Raw genomic sequence first — 23,037 nt, 5'->3', positions numbered from 1 at the left:
AACATAATATGTTCAGTCATGTCAAAAAATGAAATAATTATCTAATTTTAAACAAATTCACCATTTCATATTTGATACATAGCAAAATAAAGTGATCGAAAACAGTTACAAAAAATAATTTCTTGCCACTCACACTCTCAGGTCCAGAATATATTTCACTATCTCATTAAAGAGACAGTATTTTATAAAAACTTCAAGGTAGAAATGTTTATAAATATTTTTATTCTAATCTTGACACGATTCTATCTGAGCTCATGTTGACACGATTCCTATTCTTTTTTGACAATTAATGTCGGTATTTTGTAAGGATCAACCAGAAAGATCAAATGAATCACTGCTATTCAGCATACGATAAGATCAACATAGAATATTTTATTAATTTTGTAGAAAATACTCATTCTACTTAACCACCCGAAACAAATAATACCGGCAAGTATTTCTGAAACTAAAATTTTTAATGTTCTTTTTCTATTTATTTACTTATTTCTTTTTAAAATAGGTAGGTATAACCTTTTAATTTCGTTATCACAGGGAAAGTTTTGATTTTTATTATGGCATTATAATATTAGTGCTTGCAAGTTGATTTTTATAAAAATCTTTATAATCTTTTACATAGGTTGATTTAAGTTTTTTTATAATCCATTTCTTTAATACAACTCTTTTCTAATATTTCCATTCTTGATTGGATCTCTTCAAACCTCTTCTCAAATGATTTTATGGTCTCTTCATACTTCTCTATTAGCAACTGCTGATTTAAAGAGGTAGACTCAGAATCTTTTGATGTATCAGGTTTAATCATATTAGAAATGTCTCGTCTATTCCTTCTAGAACTCGCAGTTGTTGAATCAGATGTACTACAAAAACCACCATCACAATCCGTACAATCTGTCCACATTAGCAAATCCATACTGGATAGCTCGTCACATTCAATGAAGCCGCCTTGACTTTCAGGTATGAAAAAAACATTATTTGTTATTTTATCAATTTTGTCACCATTATCGCACAAAATTCTAGAAAGTGAGCTTTTTTGGATTTGTATTAATTGTTCTGGCTTGAAGATTTGTGGATTTTCATACCAAAACCTGTCCCCATCTCTCAGTCGCCTAAACTGATCGATTAACAAACATTGAAACAGTGGGCCTACTTTACCACCTGGTACCTGATCTTCCAATATACCACCAACCCAGACATCGACGTTATGAACACTACCGTAAAGTTCCTTGAGTTTCTGGCGTACACCCGCATCAGATATTTCAGTCTGCAAGTCATCAAATGAATTCACTGGTGTCATATTACAAAACTTTCTCCATTCGGAATAAAAAGGAATTGCATGGTCTCTAGATCTCTGAATATTCATCGCTGCTAAATCCAAAGCGACAGCGTGAGCTACTTCAAACAATTTTTCAGTCAATTCAGTATTTAAATTTTGTCCAGGTGTTTTAAGCTTTGCAGGCACAGTAAATAAACCTCTGAGTAATGGATCGACTCCACCTTCTTCGACGACTCGCCATGAGGCAAAAAATGCTTTATGCAGAGGCAAATGGCCTTCTGCAATTTCCTCAAAATTGTTATTGAGTCTCTGAAGGACAGGATTTATTAATGAGTGACCAAAGCGAAGTGCAGCCGTTGCAAATACATTTGCTATTGTGGGATTAAGTGTTGGATCATATTTCTTGAATGAGCCTAATTTCGACATACCAGATGGACCTAAAATAATTGGCAACCAATGTGTATAAGTGAAGTGTTGCATTTGAGCGCCAACAATTTTTCTGGCCTCGTGATAAATAACATCCCCGTTCCAATGTGGATTTAAATAACGCAGCTCTAACGCAATGCGATTGTGTTCTCGTAACCAAAGAGTATGCATAGAGATTAAGCCTACTTGCTCATTGGCTCTTATATCTCCTGCGGCAAAACATTTCACATCACTTTCCAATGCGCCTTTACGACAGTCCATTTCATGAGTTCCTGAAGAATAGGGAAGCAAGGGTTTTCTGCCAGGGAATTGTGGCCCATTTCGTAAAAGACCATCGTCACTCGTCAAATTACGAAGATCTCTTGCAACATTTTCATCAAATCCATAGACTTGTGATCCATCAATGAATGTTGTCAGTTGATTGATTTGTTCTCTGGGCTGGACTTCTTCAAAAAATACTGATGTCAATCCGGATCCGCAAACTGAACTAGATCGAATAAAGTCAAGACATCTTCTGTTACCAACTCTCAAGTCACCTTTTGGGATATCAATAGGGAAACAAGGAGCAGCATAGTCACATGATTTTTTGCAGTCTATTCCGTCCCAACTTTGAGAACTCACTGAAGGTGTGGCATGATCTAAATCATGATCTAAAAATTGTCCCCATTGCATCACCATATGGGAAATGGAAGAATCGGGAGTTATTTCATTAGTTGCTATGAGTTTGGAAGATACTAGCCTTGAGCTAGGTAAATCAAATCCATTATATTTGATGCCTTTTGTCCAACCTACTGGTTGACTGAATCCATTTTCATAAATTGGTTTTAATAAGCGTCTAAATCCTGTATTTGATGCTCCCCATGTGGGGTTCTGGATATTATTACATGTGCCATCAATTGAACGATACTTGGCATTGAAACATATGTTGGTGCAATTAGTGTGAAGCCTGTGGCTAATGCATCCAGATAATTTTGCAACGAGACTCAAATGATCAGGGGAAAGCAATTCTTTATAGCTAAAATCTGATGTATTATTGACAGCTTTTCCTGCATTAACATGCTTTCGTATATTTACTAAAGTTCTCTCGTAAACTTCACCAGCTCGTGCTAGTTCTCTTGTTGGTGCACTTGGAAATCGTATTAATCTGTATAAGTCACCCATGTTGGACCGGATGTCTCGGTTGCCGAATAACGAGTTTATCGTTTGATTAATAGCTGAATCTACTTCTCTTGTTGCCTCAGCGAATGCTATTTTGACAAACTTATCACCGGGCTTAGATAAGGACAGCTCTTTGATACTCAGCAAGCAAGACGCTACATCTCTACCAATTTCATTCGCCGCTGTGCATTCGTATCGCCCACTATCTTGCTCAGTAACATTAGTTATGTATAAACTTCCAAAAGATGATACTCTGTGCCTAGTGCTTCTAAAAATGTGTGATCCATCTTTTTTCCAAGATATAGCTGGTATTGGGTAGCCTTCACTTCTGCACGGCAACTCTATTTTGCTTCCTAAAATTGTTTCTACATCATAGGGTTTATAAATAAGTCGTGGTGGTTTTCTTAAATTTCTTTCAACTATTAGTTCTGTTTTCTCTTCTATGAAGCCTACTGAATTTTCAGCTCTGCATAAGTAATATCCTGAATCAGTATCTCTCAGTGCAGAAATCTTTATATTGTTTTCCTGAATTTGAATTCTTTGACCTCTTTGTATTAAGTCATTGTCTTTGTACCATGAAACGATTGGAGTTGGTGATCCCTCAGTCTCACATTTCAACGAAACCTGTCCACCAATTATAATCGGAGATGGTGTCTGTGTTAGTGATACAATACTTGGCGCACCTAAAAACCAACAAAACATAATATTATATTTTAAGACTTTATAATGTAGGTATTTTAGGTTTCCTATTAAATTCTTTTATTTAAATATTGTAGATATAGAATGATAGATGATGATTGGTTTTGATTATAATTTAATGAATAATTTGAGGCTTAGTTAAGTCCGGTCGCACACACAAACTCTTTTCGACTACAACACGTTGAATTTGTTGATGTAATTTTGTTCTCATTCACAAAACACATGTAACTTTAACACAATCACTGCTAACCTTTTAATTACTACATTTAAATAACACGCTAATTATATCTAATGGCCAATGACTCCAAACGCGCCAGTCGCGGTGTTAGCACTAAATGAGTTTTAATGTAATACTGTATATAATGTCAGTGTGACATTTTTGATAAAAAAACAGCAAGTAGAATAGCAAAATATTTCTATTTATTTCGGCTAGCCGCATGACATCACTGTCCCGGCATGATCTCACCTGTGCGCGCAGAAGAGAGTTGCAACATTACCGGTGGTTTTGATTTATGATCATGTTCCAGTCGAGACGATTTTTCATGTGCAATCTAGGGCTTTCAAAACAATATAACGTCGTTTCCATTGCAAAATTGTATATTTACAAAATCTTAAAGTTTCAGGGGAGCATAAAAACAGTTTAAAAAATGTATGGCATTTGAATAAATTTAAAAAACGTTTCCATAATTTCAACGAAAAGCCAATTTTTGTGAATTGTGTTATTTTGCATGTTTTATTTATACAAAAATGCATATTTTGCAGATATACAATTTTACAATCGAAACGACGATAATATGAAAGATGGAATGGTACTTAGGTCTGTACAATAAGAAAGAATCTGTTGAGATAACCTACACCAATTGAGGCCCGTATGCTCTGCTTACCAGCCAAAATGGCAATTTACCTTTTCTTTTAGAAATCCAATTTCTTAAATGAATAAAACCATATATTCATTAGGGGACAAATGGAGCAACATGTTGCGGGACATCAACATCAATGTCACGGAAACAACGTTGCGGAACACTTTGCTTGTACACACCAGAATACACATCAGTTGTCACAGAAATAACGGCTGAGGAGATTGTGTTAGCGCTGCGTACATATTTATTCCAACGAGTAGTTTATCGAAACGTTAGAGAAAGAAAAGGTGGTGGGTGGAGAACTATTTACAACAAATAGAAAGAAAAGTGGATATTCAAGTGACTCATTGCGCGACACGTTGCGCACCCGTGTACACTAGACAACATCTGACGCAGGACAAACATGCGGTATGTGCGCTCGATTGCACTTGTTAGGGGACAGTGCGCAACGCTGCAGCGTCACATAGACTCTATGTTGCGTGTCATGTTGAGGAACATTTTATTCCCTAGTAAAACGAGGCTTAAATAGTAAACTTCTGATTATTCAGGTTAATGATGAGGAATTGATATTCTGAACTATTTATTTTTATTGGTTTAAAATCCTGATTATTAATACAGACTATTATTTTATTTTAATATGTATTATTTATTGAGAAGATCTGTGATTTTTGTTTATTTTTGAGAATCTAAATATTTTCTAATATTACTTAGTATGAATTTTCCTAAGACATGATTATACATATTAAAATATTATAAATGTATTCAAATCCTCATTATAGAAAAATTGAAACCTCGTTCATTTTATCATGTATGATTGAGAATTTACTGAATTAACATATTTTATGCAGTACCTACATCAGTGACGAAGGGTGGAGGTAGACTGTAGAGATCCGACATAAATAGTGGAAAATAAATATTGTCAGTCATACTTATTTGTTTTCATTAAACTAAGAATACAAATTCCAGATGGTATTGGTTAGTTTTTAAAATTCAATTAAACTCTGCCTACAGTAAACCATACTATTAGATAAAAAATATTCTTCTATCCATAAAATATATTTAACCCATCAGGGCTCGAAATGGACCGGAGCGCACCGGAGCGCTGTTCCTGTTCGTGAAGTTGGAAAAATTGTCGCTCCGTCTCGTGGATAAAACAATTTGACCGTCTGAGCTAGATAGGCCATATAATACAAAATCTAACACACTTATTTTTATGAAATACACATAAAATTTGATAACTACGTAAATATCTTCTGAAAACTGTCGGGCGCTCCGGTTCGTAAACTTTTCCATTTCGAGCGCCGTAACCCATTATGTTTGGTTAGGCCGGGTAATTGAATTTTAAAAACTAACAAATACATAACATTAACATTTGCAATTTGTATTCTTAGTTCAATGAAAGCAAGTATGACGTTCAAGTGTGCATTATTTGTGTCGGATCTCTACAGCCCTACCACTACTATATGTTGTGGTCTAGGTAGGGTTTAATTGAATTTTAAAACCTAACCAATACCATCTGCAATTTGTATTCTTAGTTCAATGAAAACAAACAAGTATGACTGACAAAGTTTAGTGAACACTATTTATATTGAATCTCCACAGCCTACCTCCACCCTTCGCCGCTGATGTAGGTACTGCATAAAATATGTCAATTCAGTTAACTGTTGATCATACAGGTGCGGATTATTCATGCATAAAATGAACGAAGTTTCAATTATATTCGGTTCAATTATGTGTGGTTTACTGAAATGTGATCAAAAAAGCTATGATTATTGCTGAATTTTGGTAGTTCATTGTTACGACTTAAAAAGGTTTTATGAATATGAATAAAACTGAAAAGTATTGTGACATACCGTGTACTGTTAGATCTGCAGAAGTGAATATTTTTCCATTTATATTTTTGGCTTCACATCTATAATTGCCTGCATCACTTTTGTCAATATCAGAGATAGTTAAACTTCCATCACTATCCAACTTAATTTTGTTTGTGAGACCAATTCTATCCTCGTTGTGATGCCACGTGATGTATGGATTTGGTGAACCTGTTGCTTTGCATTGAAAAGTCACAGATCTTTCACCAACATTTACGACTTGATCGTTTGGAATAACTGTGAATTCAGGTTCTTCTGTAATGAAAGAAAGTTACTCTAAAGCCATTTTTATATTATAAATATGTATAAATAGTTTTATAATATAGTATATACTATATGCTGTATCAACTTTGCAGTTTTTTTTTCACTTTTTACTACACTAACACGCTTCTTTGCCTGATTACCTCGCATAAAATTAGATCAAATGATAATCACTTGTATTAATATTTGTAATAATAAATAAATACATAATATATCGTCTCTGTTCTGGCAGAATACACTAACTGGAGAATACTAGTTTTGAGTAATTTGACTTTGAAGTAGTTAAAATGTTTGAAATGGTCTATCATGTTAGTTTATTAAGTAATCGTAAAAAAGATCACTTTAAAATAATAAAGACTGTTTATTTATTAAGAAGGTTTCCAGACGGTAAAGTTTGAAATAAGGAATATTTTGGTATAACTAACTCAATATGCAATTTTTTCGAATTAGTGTCTTTTGCCAGAACAGTGACGATATTATGTAAAAATTTTTTTTGAAATATTTTATATCATTGTCATCCTAGAGCCGGGGTGCAAAGTTATAAAGTCGCAACTCCAGTTATAATTATAATTGGTTAACGCAACATATAAGATTACTAAGCGCTTATGGGCAAATGTTTCATTTTGATAATCGCTTTGCTCGGATTGATTGTGTAGACAATAGATGACTTGAATCTCCTTAAATATATGCAGATAAACATTTGAGGAATAGTAACCTAACTTTATAAAAATAATTAAATACAACATTGATTATTTTCACTTAATTAAATATGTAGACAGTCATCGCGCTAAAAGATTTCACTCGCATTGCAAAAAAAAAAAAAAACGACCACTTGATTATCATAACTACTAAGCTGCCGAGCCCCAATATTTTGGTTTGAAAAGAAAGGTAAATTATTAAATAAAAAATTAATGCCACAATTACTTTGTGTTTAATGGTAATAATCAAATTATTTTTAATCTAGGGAAAAGGTTCAATTAATACAAATAAATGGTAGTCGCAGCTTTAGTAGATTATATTATTTTTACCATTATCGTAAACATTGTTTTGAACAATCATTCTAGCTTCTCTGGACTTAATTTCCCCCAGAGGATTCTTCGCCATACATTCATATGCGCCGACATCATTCTGATTTGGACGTTCAATCTTCAATGTGCCATTGTTCAAAACTTGATATCTCGGATCGGAATATGGAATTTCAAGGGAGTCTTTCATCCATACGACTTCAGGAAATGGATCCCCACTCACTTGGCAGGTGAAGAATGCTGTTCCACCAAAATTTACTTCTACATCCTTCGGTCCGACTCTTATTATAGGTTCCTCTGTAATTTTTTAAATTAATTAATACCTACACTATTACCAGTCTTAAAAATAATTAATTATTACATGATTATAATATTGTTGCTTGATAAAAATTAGATGATTTCTTATTGGTAAAAGTTTTTATAAATTATAATCATTTTACCACCAGAAAAACAAAGCACTCACAGATATTGTCTACTTGTCTACTACCATCTTTTAATAAGAAATATAAGTTATTTATAATGGACCATTGTTACAGGAATCTTCATGTGAAGAAATAGTACGAGGGCTAAATTTACCGCAATGCAGGCTAGATTTATCCATTAAAGCGATGGACATGCCCCGCATTTCCATTGGCGAATGACAGGTGGCTGCCGCTTGTAGCGATGGTTTGTTGTGATTGTTACTGCTATTCAACATATTCATCAGAGGTATTATAGAGCAGTCACAGATTATTGAGTTTCCGTCTAATCTCAATCTACTTAATGATGTTAGACCATCAAAGGTACCAGCAGGTATTCGTTTTATCATATTATTCTGTAAAAATCTGAAATATTACAAGAAAGTTTTCAATATCGCAATGCAGTACCTACAAAAGATATAATTACAATATTGATAGATAGATGATTGCACAATTAAGGTATAAAATGTTATCATTGATGTTTATTTATTATGTTATCATAATAATATAATAATGACCTAAGTAGGTATATAAAAGTTCAGAAAATATAATATTTATGTTTAGATATTATTACATATTTTTATGAATAAATTGTTGTTTAATAAGTTTTTTTGACGGTAAAAGAACTGTACCGATTGTTAACCAATTGTTAATATAATAAAAAACAGTAGTATATTTTTTTTTAAAGGATTGTATCTATATAATTATACCTAAATAGATTATATCATTTCTTTTAAAAGAATCTCAAAAACTCTGTAGATGAAAAATTATATTAAATTAAGCCATCTTCTGTCACTGATGTAGTAGCAAGTATTTTATAAACTCTCGTTGTATATTATATGTCGAATATGCAGCATTAGGAACGTATTCAATAATCGGTTCAGTTCCTACATTTTAATGTGTTTTGGTAAATAAAAATATGCTTTACTCTGAATTGTATATATTAATTTATAGTTACTACAATCCGATCCAATCGAGTCTACAATCCACAATTTTACACCCTCATGACAATATTTTTATGGTAATATTTGGTAAATTTTATTAAAATAAAATATAATAATTGAGTTTAAACTTTGTAATCCAATTCTTATTAAAATCATATGCAATTATTATTCACCCCATCTTCTGATGTCTGATAAAAAGAAGATGACAATAATTTGTTTTTCTTTTAACAATTTATATTAAGTACTTGCAAATAATATGTTGCATAAAAATGTAACTATTATAGTAAATAAAATTGTAGTAACTTAAAACGTAATTTCATCGGTAGATGTCACTAGTAAATATTATACCACTTAATATTAATAATATGTAATGAATGTGATAAAATACCTATGCTGCAATTTTTAAAAGTTATCAATGTTATCATTAGACACCGGACATCTGGAGTCCTTTTTTTTTTGGGACGGACTCGAATATTACAACATTTTTTAATTAAAAAATGCGTTAATAATTTATGGAACCTATGTTTTTCAGAAAAATAAGTTGTACGATGTAGTAGGTACAATGAAATATGAAATAAATGATATTGATAATATGTGCAAGAGACTTTATCGATACTTAATTATATAGAAACGCTGCTATTAGTAGATATACTATCCTATTTAGAGAAATTAATGAAGCGCTTACGTATAGAGTGGAAGAATTAGTTGTTAATAGTAATATCTATAATATTTAATAATATTCCACTTTTTATATACCTATTACTGAAATCAAAGTTTAAAATTTCTACTAAACTACTTTTATTTTCACTATCAAATAACAAATCACACTTGCTCCCATAATGAGAAGGACCTGACAGCTAGTGTATTATTAAAATCGTACCAAATCTGAATGATTTCGTATATTATGTTGATACTACGAAAATATATAATATGAAAACATATTATTATATTATATGGATTTATGGATAGGTACAATGGGGAATATCGGACCTACGTGGTTAATGAAACCCTTTAGAAAAAGTTTCGTACGAAAGATACTTCAAATCGTACTTTTGTGTTTCAAGCAAGTGGTTGGACATATTGAGATATTCAATTTTAATATATAGGTAGGTACTGATGTTGTCATGTTTTTTTTGACATTTTTATAGGCCATTTTCAAACACTTTATATTCATCATGCAAAATATGTAAGTACATGCGTTTTCTGTTAATTGCTACTCCCTAATACTATAAATTATATATCATAGTATTATTTCAATGAAATATATAAACCCGATATAATTATTTATTTCGGAAGTTATCAAAATGATACAATCATAATTAGTCGACATTGATACATTGTGTATATATAGTACCTAATACCATTGATAATAAATTATTTTATCAAGAAAATATTAGATATAAATAGGTATAACCAGCGCTCGAAATGGAAAAGTTTACGAACCGGAGCGCTCGACAATTTTCTGAAAATATTAACATAGTGATGTGTTATGTTATTATGTGTATTTTATAAAAATAAGTTTGTTAGATTTTTTTTATTTAGCTCAGATGATCAAATTATTTTTTCCACGAGACGGAACGAAAACTTTACTTATTTCACGAACCGGAACGGCGCTCCGGTGCGCTCTGGTCCATTTCGAACCCTGGGTATAACACAGTTGCAGTGCCTACCATTTGCCTTAACAAGTTGACCTTGGTTCTAATAGTCCATTGCTTTATCCAATCTGGGAGTTCACACATGAAACTATAATTTGATGTTATAGTAATATGGTAGAAAAAACAAAAAAAACTTAACCTGCGCGTTTGTTAACTGATCTACGTATTTTCTTAAAATCCGAGATCACTTCAGTTTTGACGATTATGGATTATAGCTTAAAATTGTTTATTTGTTTTTATTTAGTGAGTAGGTATATTTCGTGATATTTCACATTAGCTGGTTCCATTGTTTACGGGAAATGACGTTTTAACAGGCTTACCTATTGAATGTATTAATAGTATGTAATATATTCATTACGAGTTTTCACAAAGACTTCAGATAATCAAAATTTGTTTTTTACTTGATCCTTTACTAATAGGTAAGAAGGTTTTAACAATCTTTTATTATGTCAATGTGCATTTACGATCGGTGATGCGCATAGTGCACGAAGAAGCCAGAAGGCATAACCCGGTCGTAAATAATGACTAATAGAATACCTAGTACACTCGTACCCGTTAGATATAGGGACCATTATACCACTTTCCTCTAGAAGGTATATAAGGTACTTTTAAACACTTTGTACATTTTGCATTTTTGTTTATTGTTATTAAATCTTAGTTGATATTATTCTTTTGACTTATTAACTTAAAAATAACAACAATGGATGAAATATAATATTCCTAAATATTATAATATGTCACATATATAATATTGTGTAAGTATATAATATATAATTATCAAGCCTCGATAGCGAAGGCTGCGTGACTAGCAAATGCACTTACGACCTATGTAAACCTGCCGTTCATATTGTTTTAAAAGCATATTGCAAAGATTATCCTTTGCTTTGTAATTTTATTCTTGTAAATCCACGGTATTATAGATGGTTGCACTATTATATCTAAAATGTAAACATAAATTTATATACAATATTGGTATATACTACAGCTGATGATGATACATACTATCGTATGGAAAATAATTCATTTTTAAGTTGTGGACTTCTTGTACGTATCATGCGACAAAAGCAATAAAATCGTCTTCAAGTTTTTGTCATTGGTCGGGAACCTTTTTTGATACATACACCTATGTGGAATTTTAAACACAGCAAATTTTTCACAGTTTTGAAGTTACGCTATTTCTTAATGTATATAAATCAGTCATTTAATAAATAAGGACAAATATCACCAACAAGTTAGTTCAAGTAAACAATTGACTCCCACGTCCTCTATACTTAATTGACTTTTTATGCAATAATATGTACCTACCTATATTTTGTACTGTTATTCAATTGAAAATGTCCATTAGGATAAAATCGGTTGAATATCAACATTATGGAATAAATGTGGAAAAAGTACGAAAGTACATATAAAGTGTTTTAATGAAATATGTATCTAGATTCTAGGTACTAGTCGTTTTATGTGATGAATAGTTCTTTACACTTTATAATATGTAAGTATTTAAATCAAATACATAATATAATCATATATCAGATAATTACTTTTTAATAACAACATTTAAATATAATGCTAATTATGTCGAATGGCCACCTAATCGGCGCGCCTTTAGCGTACAATGAATTAAATGGGATGGCGGGACTTTTTTTCACATTACACACCTACAAACTTACCTGTAGAATTGCCAAAATGGAACTACGAATTACCATAGGACGCCATTTTGAAAATTTCATTCGAATGTCAGATTTTGTCCAGTTACTAGTCTTGATTGGGTAGTTTTCGACAATGGCTCCATTTTTTTTTGTAGTACATATTCCACTTTTAATCAATAAATTAGGACCGGTTTCGTCCGCCTCAGAGGGACATTTTCAACTGAATCTTCCCTTGTTCAGTTGAAAATATCCCTCTGATGCGAACGAAACCGGTCCTAATTTATTGATTAAAAGTGGAATAAGTACTACAAAAAAATGCGTTTTTTTAATTAAACAACAATAAATATTAACGCAATACAATCACTAAGTGAAAATCTGAAGTATTAAATGGGACGGCGGGACTTTTTTTTAACGTTACACACCTACAAACTTACCTGTAGAATGGCCAAAAATGGAACTACGAACTACCATAGGACGCCATTTTGAAAATTGGTCAAAATTTGAAAAATGTCAGATTTTGTCCAATTACGAGTCTTGATTGGGTAGTTTTCAACAATGGCTCCCCCATCCCATTCTTCAGATAAGTTTGTAGGTCTGTAACATGCATTTTATCTACTCAAGGTCTTATAACTAATTTAATCACGGTGAGTAGTTTAGTGTGTGGCATTGCGGATTAGTAGCTCTGGAATATTCTAAATCTAAATATATTAACGTAATACGTAATATTTATAATAAACCTATTCAATAAGTGAAAATCTGAAGTAATATTATACTGCAAACCTTTTAGAAAAATGCAATTACGGCTTATGCAATACACAATATTATAATAGTAGGTATTTTAATTATTCAAACGAATATTTCCAGGGATGTCTCGCATCTACATATGTATTCTATAGACCGTACGCCACTGGTATTTTGAAGAGGAAATTTCTTACGATCAATTTGATGAAATTCTGCAATGTCAATAGTTTATAATCAAATATACCAGATTGGGCAGAGCATCCTCAAAATACTTAAATATCTAAATAAATAAATAAGTATATGTATTTTTTATCGATATGTAGGTATTGTTGTTTAATTTAATAAAACGCATTTTTTTGTAGTACTTATTCCATTTTTAATCAATAAATTAGGACCGGTTTCGTCCGCCTCAGAGGGACATTTTCAACTGAAGGCATAAAGGCTGAACTCATTTCCCTCTGAGGCGGACGAAACCGGTCCTAATTTATTGATTAAAAGTGGTACAAGTACTACAAAAAATTGCGTTTTATTAAATTAAACAATTATACAATGCAGTTCCACCATGAATTAACAGTTAACAAAATAAAAGATATGTAGGTACTTTTGCGATATCGGTATTGTCACTTGGTAATACTAATAGGTATCAATATGATACATTTAGAACATAAAACGGGTCAGCGGACAAAATCTTTCAATATTTGTATTTATATTAATGGTAGGTACGCAAAAGCTATTCGATATTTAATTATGAAAAACATATTCTACACGCAGTTTATAAAAATGGTTTACCATTACTTACCTGCAATAAAACAAACCATCAATTTTGTAATGCGATCTTTTTAATTGCGATTTGCGAATTTGAATTCGTTTGAAGTGGCCACACTTCGCATTATAATATTGGCAAGACGATTATTTTAATTACAATAATTATCATCGCACCTGAGCTGCCAGAAAAAACAACTGACTATTTGTAGAAATCCATACTAAGAATCATTTGGGCAAAAGTCTCCTTAGGATATTGGATTCGTCCACCATCTTAATGTGTTTTTTTATGGGTTGACGGTTAAAGACTCGAAAGATCCGGCCTTTAGTTATCATATATTGCCAATCTCTAGACGTCTGTCTATATAACATAAATTTCATAATCATTTTCAATGTTTTCATAGCACAGTTAATAAAATAACTGAAAATAATAAATCATATCACGGATGACCTCAACCTTATCTGACCACCCAAGATTAGGAATTATAAAACAATAAAGATGATTAGACATAATATTGTATACTTACAATCTCTCCAGTGATGGTAAATTAGCAAAAACTTCTTTATTAAAATGTTCTATTTCATTCCCTTGAAGATATCTGGAAAAGTAAATGACACTCGATTAATAACACATTTTCCAGATTAAAGAATATTACCATAACAAGAAATAATGTACATACAGAATTAAATCATTTATCTAGTGCAATTACTTTTGAATATAAGACATTGAAGGGGGAACCTTCTTTTGAAAACGGAGTCCAAATATTATAATATTATGATATTGAAACTGAAAAGAAGACATTTCACATTAAGGATTCATTTGCAGCAAATATTACATTAAAATCGTTTGCATCTGTCAATAAACAAAAGCATTTATACATAATTTTAGATTCACTCAAGAAAACAGTTCAGTAAATTATTAAATTTGTCTTGAAATTTAATTTTGTTTTGAATGAATAGTATTGTTTTAATATACATTGGTCGTTGCAAATGCCAAACGTGATTGGCTTATATTTAAAGTAAAAACATCAGTGTGTGTACTTACGTACGCGCATTAGAAGTTATACTTCTTTGGCGTAACAAAACAAAAAATAACAAAATAAATTATTATTCCAGAATGTACCTACTTTGGAAAAAAAAATCTCCAAACCAGTGTTTGAAAAATTTAGCAAACCGCTATTTCGACCATCTTTGCTTAAACAGATGACTGTACAACTATTATCGTTAACAATATTAATTTATTACAAATCAATAGCCTATTTAATGGTTTAACTGAAACGTGATATTGGCTTTTGTGATGATTACTGATGAAACATAATAATTATTATTGTCTTCAATTATTATAAACCGCTAATAAATAAATTGACATGGGATATACCACATATATTATCCTAAACTGTAAAAATATGTATTTTTGTGTATGAAGTGTCTAAATATTGTAAATTTACAACATACCATTATTTGAATTATTTACCAACTCAACATTCACAAAATTTATTTATTTATTGATATATAATTTTACTCATAAATAATACTTACATAAATATAGCCTCAAATCTTGATACACAACCTTTACAATTAAAAATAAATATGCACTCCAATATAAATAAAGTTTTACGAATATAAATTAACAGTGTAGAATGTTAGTCTCCAGAAATTTGTTTATAAATATATATATATTATTATAATACAATATTAGTTATGTTTACAACACGTGCTGCTTACTTGGTTGTAGGTATTGAACGACTATGCGCATGTGCATGTACGCTTGAGACCGAAATGAAAAATGAATAATCATAATAAAAGTTGCAACATACAGTCTTTACCCAACCGGCCCAAGCCACAGCCGAAAATTACAGACCCCCAGCATTTAGAACACCCGAACGTCGCCACGCAAAATAAAATATGTTGCATCGGCGGGCAAAACTTCCGTCCCATGCCAAATTAATGCATTACATTTGCGCGCGCAACTTTATCACATGCCAAAAATACACTCTGATCTGTTTTCCCAAACTCGCCTAAAGAAGTAAAACTTCTTCTTACATTCACGGTTGGGGTTGGAAAATGAGGATAGGAGTAGGATCTGCTTTGTTTAGGAGAGGAAAGAGAATAACTCAATCATGCAATTAAATAAATTAATTTATGCCGTTCAAAAAACACACGTTTATTGGAGCACCAATCTACAATAGTCAGAAATGATCTCTTGGACGAGAGGTGATCGCTGTCGTGGACCCCGCTGATGGTGCTACAGCTGCCGGAGAGAGAAAGCTCTGAACGGGATGGAGCACTGAGAGCTTTTGAGCGTTTGGATTTTGCTAGTCTTTCAATGTTTGGTGCTAAATTAGTTACCGAGAGCAGCAGAGAATTCTTCAAATTTGAATCAGTTATTCGCGACCTTGTTTTGTTTTTAATCAATTTAATGAATGAAAATGCTTGTTCACATCTGTATGTCGATCCAAAGCGATATATTAAACTTTTTGCAAAATTTCTTAGCTCTGGGAAATATTCACAGGGTTAATGAACGCCAGAAATTAATTATATCAGAGGCATTTTGATCTGGAATAAGCTCATCAAATTTCATCTCATTTTAAATAATGAATTTGTTTTTAAATCAATCAGTTCCATTTGTATGTTACTAGGCATCTGCATTACATTTTGTTTATAAGTGAAAATGGGTTTATAAATGCGAGCATGCAGTTTTCTTCTTTAGCAAAATCATGAAAACGACTTTCTGACTTAATGACCCTTGTAAAATATAAATATCTCGATTTTTTCTATATATTTGGTCAAATTGCTATTATCCGCAGCACATTCATTCTGCTTTTTCAAGTGTGGAAATTGACTCAAATCCACATTTTATAACTGAGAGATGAACAGTTTTAATTTCATTTTTTTCAGTTACGGGGCCCGCCTACTTCAAGAGAATAAGTAGGTGCGCCATTTGTAATTTGTAACACCGTAACAACCGTTGTAACAACAGTTAGATATTGTTATGCAAATATGTAGCTTATAAGGACATTATTAAGGACAGACTGCATCAATTATTACTAAATTTAATATTGATAAGTAGTCAAAACACCGAAGCAGTGAATATGCATGTATGTGCGCTTTGTAAGCTATACAACTATAAAGTAATTACTATGTAGTTTGAACCCTAACATTTCTTACTGGAATAATTGTCATAAAATAAAATTTAATAGTATAAATAGAGCATAGATCGATTGAAAATGAGATAAATTTTAGTAACTATGCCATTTGCACTGACTTGCAGAGTAGCATGATGAATATTGTCCGTTATGAAAAATAGCACCATGACGTGTTTAGAATTTACGAATTACGGAATTAACTTAGTTTTGATGGCTAACCATATTAACAATAATTTTATGCATTTAAAAATGCACTTTTATGGTTTATCAAGATGCTGATACTGAAATCATTATACTGAAAATACGGTTCCAACCAAAAATATAAATCTGAAAATCTCACCCTATCTATATAATACGACGTTACACCGTAAAGGAGGGGGGGGGGGTTGATATTACGTGTTAATTTGTGACGAAGGGAATAAGGTTATATAAAAGTGACATTACAAAACCAACAAAATATAAACCTATTTTTTAATTAAATAAAACGCTATAATGATGATTTTTAATCAATGGGAGGTGCCAAGAGCATGGCCCCCACAAAGGGGGGCTGACAGGGCTCTAGCCAGAGGGCCCGGGCTCAGAATAGGCCAGGCGTGGCGAGTCGACTAGATAAGTGAGATAAACACATATCACAAATTTTGCTCTAATAGTAAAAAAGTCGCCTGCGGTGCTATGTTACTACAATAATATTAATATTTTAAATTAAGTGATTATGCATTACAATTTTTAATTGTGTGTCGATACTCGACTACTCTAAACCCGAGAATTATAATAGATGCATAATATGGATGCATTACTGTTGAGTGTCACACTGCCTTTACCCTTAGAGATAGGTACGGGGGCCCACCAAAGATCCTAACCTGGTGGCCCACTTCAGAATGTGGGGGTCATGGCCAAGAGGGGTTAAAATGTACCGTAATTTTGACAGAAGGATAAAAGGTTTTTGTGATGTGCGACTTTTGGATTCAGAAAATATCGAAAATCGCGATGACATTAAATTTATAAACGGCCGATATTATACTACGATTCTACGACGAACCCAGCCGTATGACATTTAGTTGTGTCGCCGTGTGGTGCCAGTTTGTAAAGGTTCTTATTGCATAAAGTCGACGTTTTGAATACATTCTATACTCTTATACCTTATGCGTACCATACTTACGAAACTTTAAACCGGGACAGGAACAGGGTGGGGTATAGGGCAAAGAAACAAATTTAACCACCAAAAATTGTTTTATTACCTATTAAAACTATGTACAAAAGAAGAATGCAGAAGTGCTGCTGCAGCAGAAATTTTTATTTATTGTACAAGTCATGACCCCCACATCTTGAAGTGGGACCCCAGGCTAAAATCTTCGGTGGGCCCCCCTACCTATCGCTAAGGTTAAAGTCAGTGTGACGATCTACAGTTGTGTAATACAAATAATATAATTTAGGGTATTTTATAGCGATTTCTTGTATTTTTAATACACCCATCTGAATTGTGGAGTTGTCGAATATCGACAAACAATAATCGAAAATTGCATCGCACAAGTACACATTTTGAAATGTTAGTAGGTATGATTGAAGTGAAATAGCGCCGCAGGCGAAATTCTTTACTATTAGTGCAATTTTGTGATGTGTGTTTATCTCACTTGGCTGGTTGGTCCGCCACGCCTGACTCCCTTAAGCCCAGGCCCCCAGGCTAGAGCACAGTCAGCCCTCCCTTGCCATGGTACCAGTCGTACTTCTCGATGGAATAAACTTTTTAACACCCTTCCCGCTGTCTCATACCATATACGATACTACGGCCAATCATGGCAATTTATTGTTGACAATCATTCATACGCGGCACAACAGCCGGACAAAATGTCAAACCGGCCGGGACGCCGGGACCAATGTGTGAAACCGGGCCAATTCTGCTCAAATCGGTATGTATGGTAAGCCTACTTATGCTTATATTATAACATGAATATTATTATAAATAGTACGTGCATCTTAGCTTGATGAGTGCATCGCTAAAATTCAAAGGTTATATTATTCTATATGTAATATATTATATTTTATACAATAACATTCCATCAGCAAATATTTGCAAAATTATAAACAGAATTCATTGTTTATCTGAAACTTGGTTTGTAATTAATTGCTATGCACAAAAACACCCGCTGCAGATATTACACACAAACTTTATACGTACACAGAAGACAGAAATAAGTATGCACATAGTAAGGTATTAAATTAAGACAGTGGTATCAAACAGTGCGCCACAGGCTGTTCGAAAACAAATTACACACAATCTTAAGGCTTATACTTCAGCTGAGGCATAGTCTAAAACGATTGTGACTATGCGACGCGCAGATTGTGAAAACGACGCGTGACAAACAAAACATAATTTGTCATAAAAATTCAACATGCGTCCATTTAATGTTATGTTTATTGTTATTTAAGTAATAATAATAATATCGTCGTCATAAAAGAGAAAGTGACCAAGTGCATTTTTTACGAAATTGGATTTATTGACTATCTGACATCTTACTAACATAATGGTTGTTTGGAAAAAATGACCAACTAAATTTCAGCCTGGAAACATACTATCTCGAATTTATCAAAATGACTATCTGCATTAAGGCACATTTTTTGCCAAGCAAAATTGACTATTAGACACATGGTCATTTCTCTTTGTAATCTTTTACAATAAAAAATGACCAAGTGACAGTTGGACAGTTTTCCTTGTAGTAGTAATTCTCAACGCCGTGAAGTTAGTCATATATTTCTTACGAAACGTTTGACGTATCAATTTTCTCTCATTGTAAAGTGATAGAATTCGTTCATAAAATGAGCTGTAGAAGTAAATCAATGGTGGAAATGTGCCAAAACCAAGACAGAGGTGAGTTGGAATCTATTTGTTTATCCATTGTATAAACATAAAAATCTTCAGAGCAGCTCAATCCCAACGACATAAAAATAAAAATAGTGAGCCATATGAAGTGAATGAGTTTAGAATCAAATGCCGCCTATTCCACGCTTGCATTCTGACGGTGCTGCTTTAGCGAATCATGGCACCTTACGAAGGCTCAGAGCAACCGTATACTGAACTTCGAAAACAGATGTTTGCGACGGATACTGGGTGTGCAGTGGTATGACTTTATCGGCAACGAGGAGATAAAAGATTGCACCGAGTAGCCTCTCATCACGCTGAGAGTAAAGAGGCAACGTTGGACCAGAATTTCAACCTGGCTTGCCTGTTCTTCAAGGATTCTGACGTCATGGAAGGCAGCTAAATACTATCTATAAAGTGTATATGGCTGAGCTACGGGATGCTGGTTTGACCTGGAACAATGCAAGAAGACTGGCGAGCGACAGGGATTCTTGGAGGCGCCTGGTATCCATATGCTCTAACTAAGGAGCTGATACGGCCAAAGAAGATCTTAAATTACTTGCTGCCAAAATAATGAAAAATCAGTATGAGCGTGACAGACCAGTACATTCTCTATAAAATATTCTTATAACGACGACTTTAAAACCCTGTCAGCGTTTGAGCGAGGTCGGCCACCACTCGTTCCCTCATTAAAATACATATTTAAAGAAGAACTTAGTATAACTAGGTTAAAAAGAGAGATTTAGTAAAGCTGTGTGATACTGGATTATACCATGGATGGTACAGATCACTTGCTGAAAATAACATGCCAGATATGCCAGACAGGGCACCAGAACCAAACATGGATTCTCAATCTGAAGCAGAGTAATTTTTTACATTAATTTATTTTAACGTAGGTACTTATATTTTTGTGACTTTTGTACTTTTTCATGTAAAGCAACTGGGTTTATTTTCCATAGAAAATTAAAAAAATATTCTATTTTCGCCATTCTATTCAGAATGCACTCAAAATAAAGTCAATTTGAAAGAAAAATACCTATACTTCATTTTTGTTTCACCTATATTCCAAGAATGAAAAGTGACTATATGCTATTTTTCCAATAATTCGTGGGTGCTAAAGCTGACCAACTCCATTTCGTATTTTTAAAATCTAGAACAAAAGTGATTTCTTAAAATATTATAATTTCATTTTCAAAGGAAATATCATATCTACATCCACAAAAAGAATCAGAAATGTGAATGCAATGTAAGGATTTTTTAGATTGATTACAAATGTTGAAATGGCTCTCCTGAACAATTTACTATTGTACACTTGGTCACTTTCTCTTGTATGACGACGATATATTCATTGACATGTTTTGTTTTTCGAGTAAATACGAAACGTTTTTTAGTCATCTTTACACGATTTAAGAATTAATTCCTCCGACGCCATCACAAAACAAATTGACGGGCTCAGGTCGACTATCGCTCTCCGATTGGCAACGCTTGCGAAATTATGTCCCACCTATTGCTGAAAATTATTTGCTGTTTCACTGTAGATGTCATTGTTCACCAGTTTGTGACTTCCAATGATTCTTGTCATAAGAATATAAAAATGTTTTTGAACAGTACCTGTGTATCTCACCCAAGAAACTGGTTTTAAAAATACTTTCTGGAAGATAATGAAGAGAAAGTCACATGAATCCAAGATTTGATAAAAATTAGGGTTTAGTGACTATGAGGTCATGCGTTGTTTAGGAGTTTTAAGTAAATGGTAGGAATACGAATAATACAACTTTTAGTAGATTTTTTGTAGATTCCGTGGAGTCGACAATTTTTTCAACTGGGGCACACTAACTGCGATTCCTACTTCGATATAGGGTAAGGGGATGAAGATCTTGGCATAAAAACAGCAAATGTCACAAAACACTTTTTTTTCAGGAGAGGGTAAACACATAATATCTTGGTTGTCAAGAGAAATTTTATTAATTGAACAATGAGGAATTATAGAGAAACCTTATATGCACTATATGAATGTAAAAAATATATTAAATTTATTTCGGTTAAATAGATATTTAAAAAAGAATGAGTGTGACATTTGCTGTTTTACACAATTTATGGACATTTGTTGTTTTTATTGCAAAATTGAAAAGATCGAAATGTAAATAGTATGACTAAAACTATAATTTTATTAAATAAAATAAAGAATATATATTTCTGTTATTTTTTAATCATAATACAACTTTTAATAAGGTTTGAACATATTATTTACCTATTAACAAACGACTTCAATGTATGTAAAAAATCAAGAATTAAATATTTAAAAAAATGTTTTAATTATGTGCGAGTTAATAATGATTAGTTTCATATTATTATTATTGATTTAATTTAATAAAACACATTTTTTATTATCTACTTATTCCACATTAAATAAATAAATGTGGACCGGTTTCGTCCGTCTCTGTTTTTCTGCCAACTGTTTTCAACAGTTGAAAATGTCCCTCTAAGGCGGACGAAACCTGTCCAGATTTATTTATTAAAAGTGGAATAAGTACTAAAAAAATGTGTTTTTATTAAATTAAATCATTAACATAATGGATTTCCACCATGAATTGATAGTTAACACGAAAAAAGAAAACCGATTAGCTTCGTCTGACACCTTCACTATCAACAAATTAAACGATGCATTTATTGAGTTTTGTAAATATTTAGCTCATTTTAAAATATATTTTTTTTAGCTCCTTTCAATGGAATTAATCCACCATTATGTTGTTTTAAATGCAATCGTGACTTGAATTTGATTTTTCTTCACTACATTAAATCTATCCCACAGCCCAGAGAGAAACTGAAATGTTCGCAAAGCACTTCTCCCTTACTATCCTGGTCTATTCCGTACATTTTAACTAGCCTACAAATTTTTACCGAAAAATGCCAAAGTTTTAACCTATATTTGATATTAAAAAAAATCTCTTTTCCGGTCTTTTTAGATTTTATAATGAAGGGCCTAGAATTTTCCTTATTGCATCCAATACCACCCTATTCAACTGATCCGAACTATCAACTGAACAATAATGAAAGTCACCGTTTTGGTAAAAACGTTGCTTGGTGTTGTTAATTTTTCTCTTTCGAGACGTTTCAGATGTCTATGCTAGTAATATCCATGATAAAATATTAAAAAAATCATAAGAAAACGTTATAAAAAGCAATAATTAAAAGAATCAAGGATAATTTGACAGCTCAGACACTAAATTGTATGGAATGTATACTAACATTATTAAC

General features: G+C 32.4%; 1 protein-coding gene across 2 annotated transcripts in view; it reads right to left on the bottom strand.

The window, feature by feature from the left end:
- Window positions 1–248: 248 nt before the first annotated feature.
- Pxn (Peroxidasin) overlaps window positions 249–23,037 on the bottom strand; it is a 163,445-nt gene continuing 140,656 nt past the window's right edge. Inside the window, exons 4-8 of one of the 2 annotated variants that reach the window (XM_085943350.1) lie at window positions 14,304–14,375; window positions 8,147–8,394; window positions 7,574–7,867; window positions 6,267–6,539; window positions 249–3,537 (exon numbers count right to left, since the gene is read on the bottom strand). In XM_085943350.1, coding sequence (XP_085799476.1) covers window positions 623–3,537; window positions 6,267–6,539; window positions 7,574–7,867; window positions 8,147–8,394; window positions 14,304–14,375 — 3,802 coding nt within the window. In that variant the 3' untranslated portion in view covers window positions 249–622. The remainder of the gene's footprint in view (window positions 3,538–6,266; window positions 6,540–7,573; window positions 7,868–8,146; window positions 8,395–14,303; window positions 14,376–23,037) is intronic. The other variant, XM_085943351.1, reaches the window with a different exon arrangement.

The sequence above is a fragment of the Rhyacophila brunnea genome, unplaced genomic scaffold, assembly GCF_057557595.1.
Source record: "Rhyacophila brunnea isolate RB1 unplaced genomic scaffold, BYU_Rbru_1.0 scaffold_1, whole genome shotgun sequence".
NCBI lineage: Eukaryota > Metazoa > Arthropoda > Insecta > Trichoptera > Rhyacophilidae > Rhyacophila > Rhyacophila brunnea.
The sequence above is the reverse complement of the archived record's forward strand: the minus strand, read 5'-3'. Positions and strand labels throughout refer to the sequence as shown.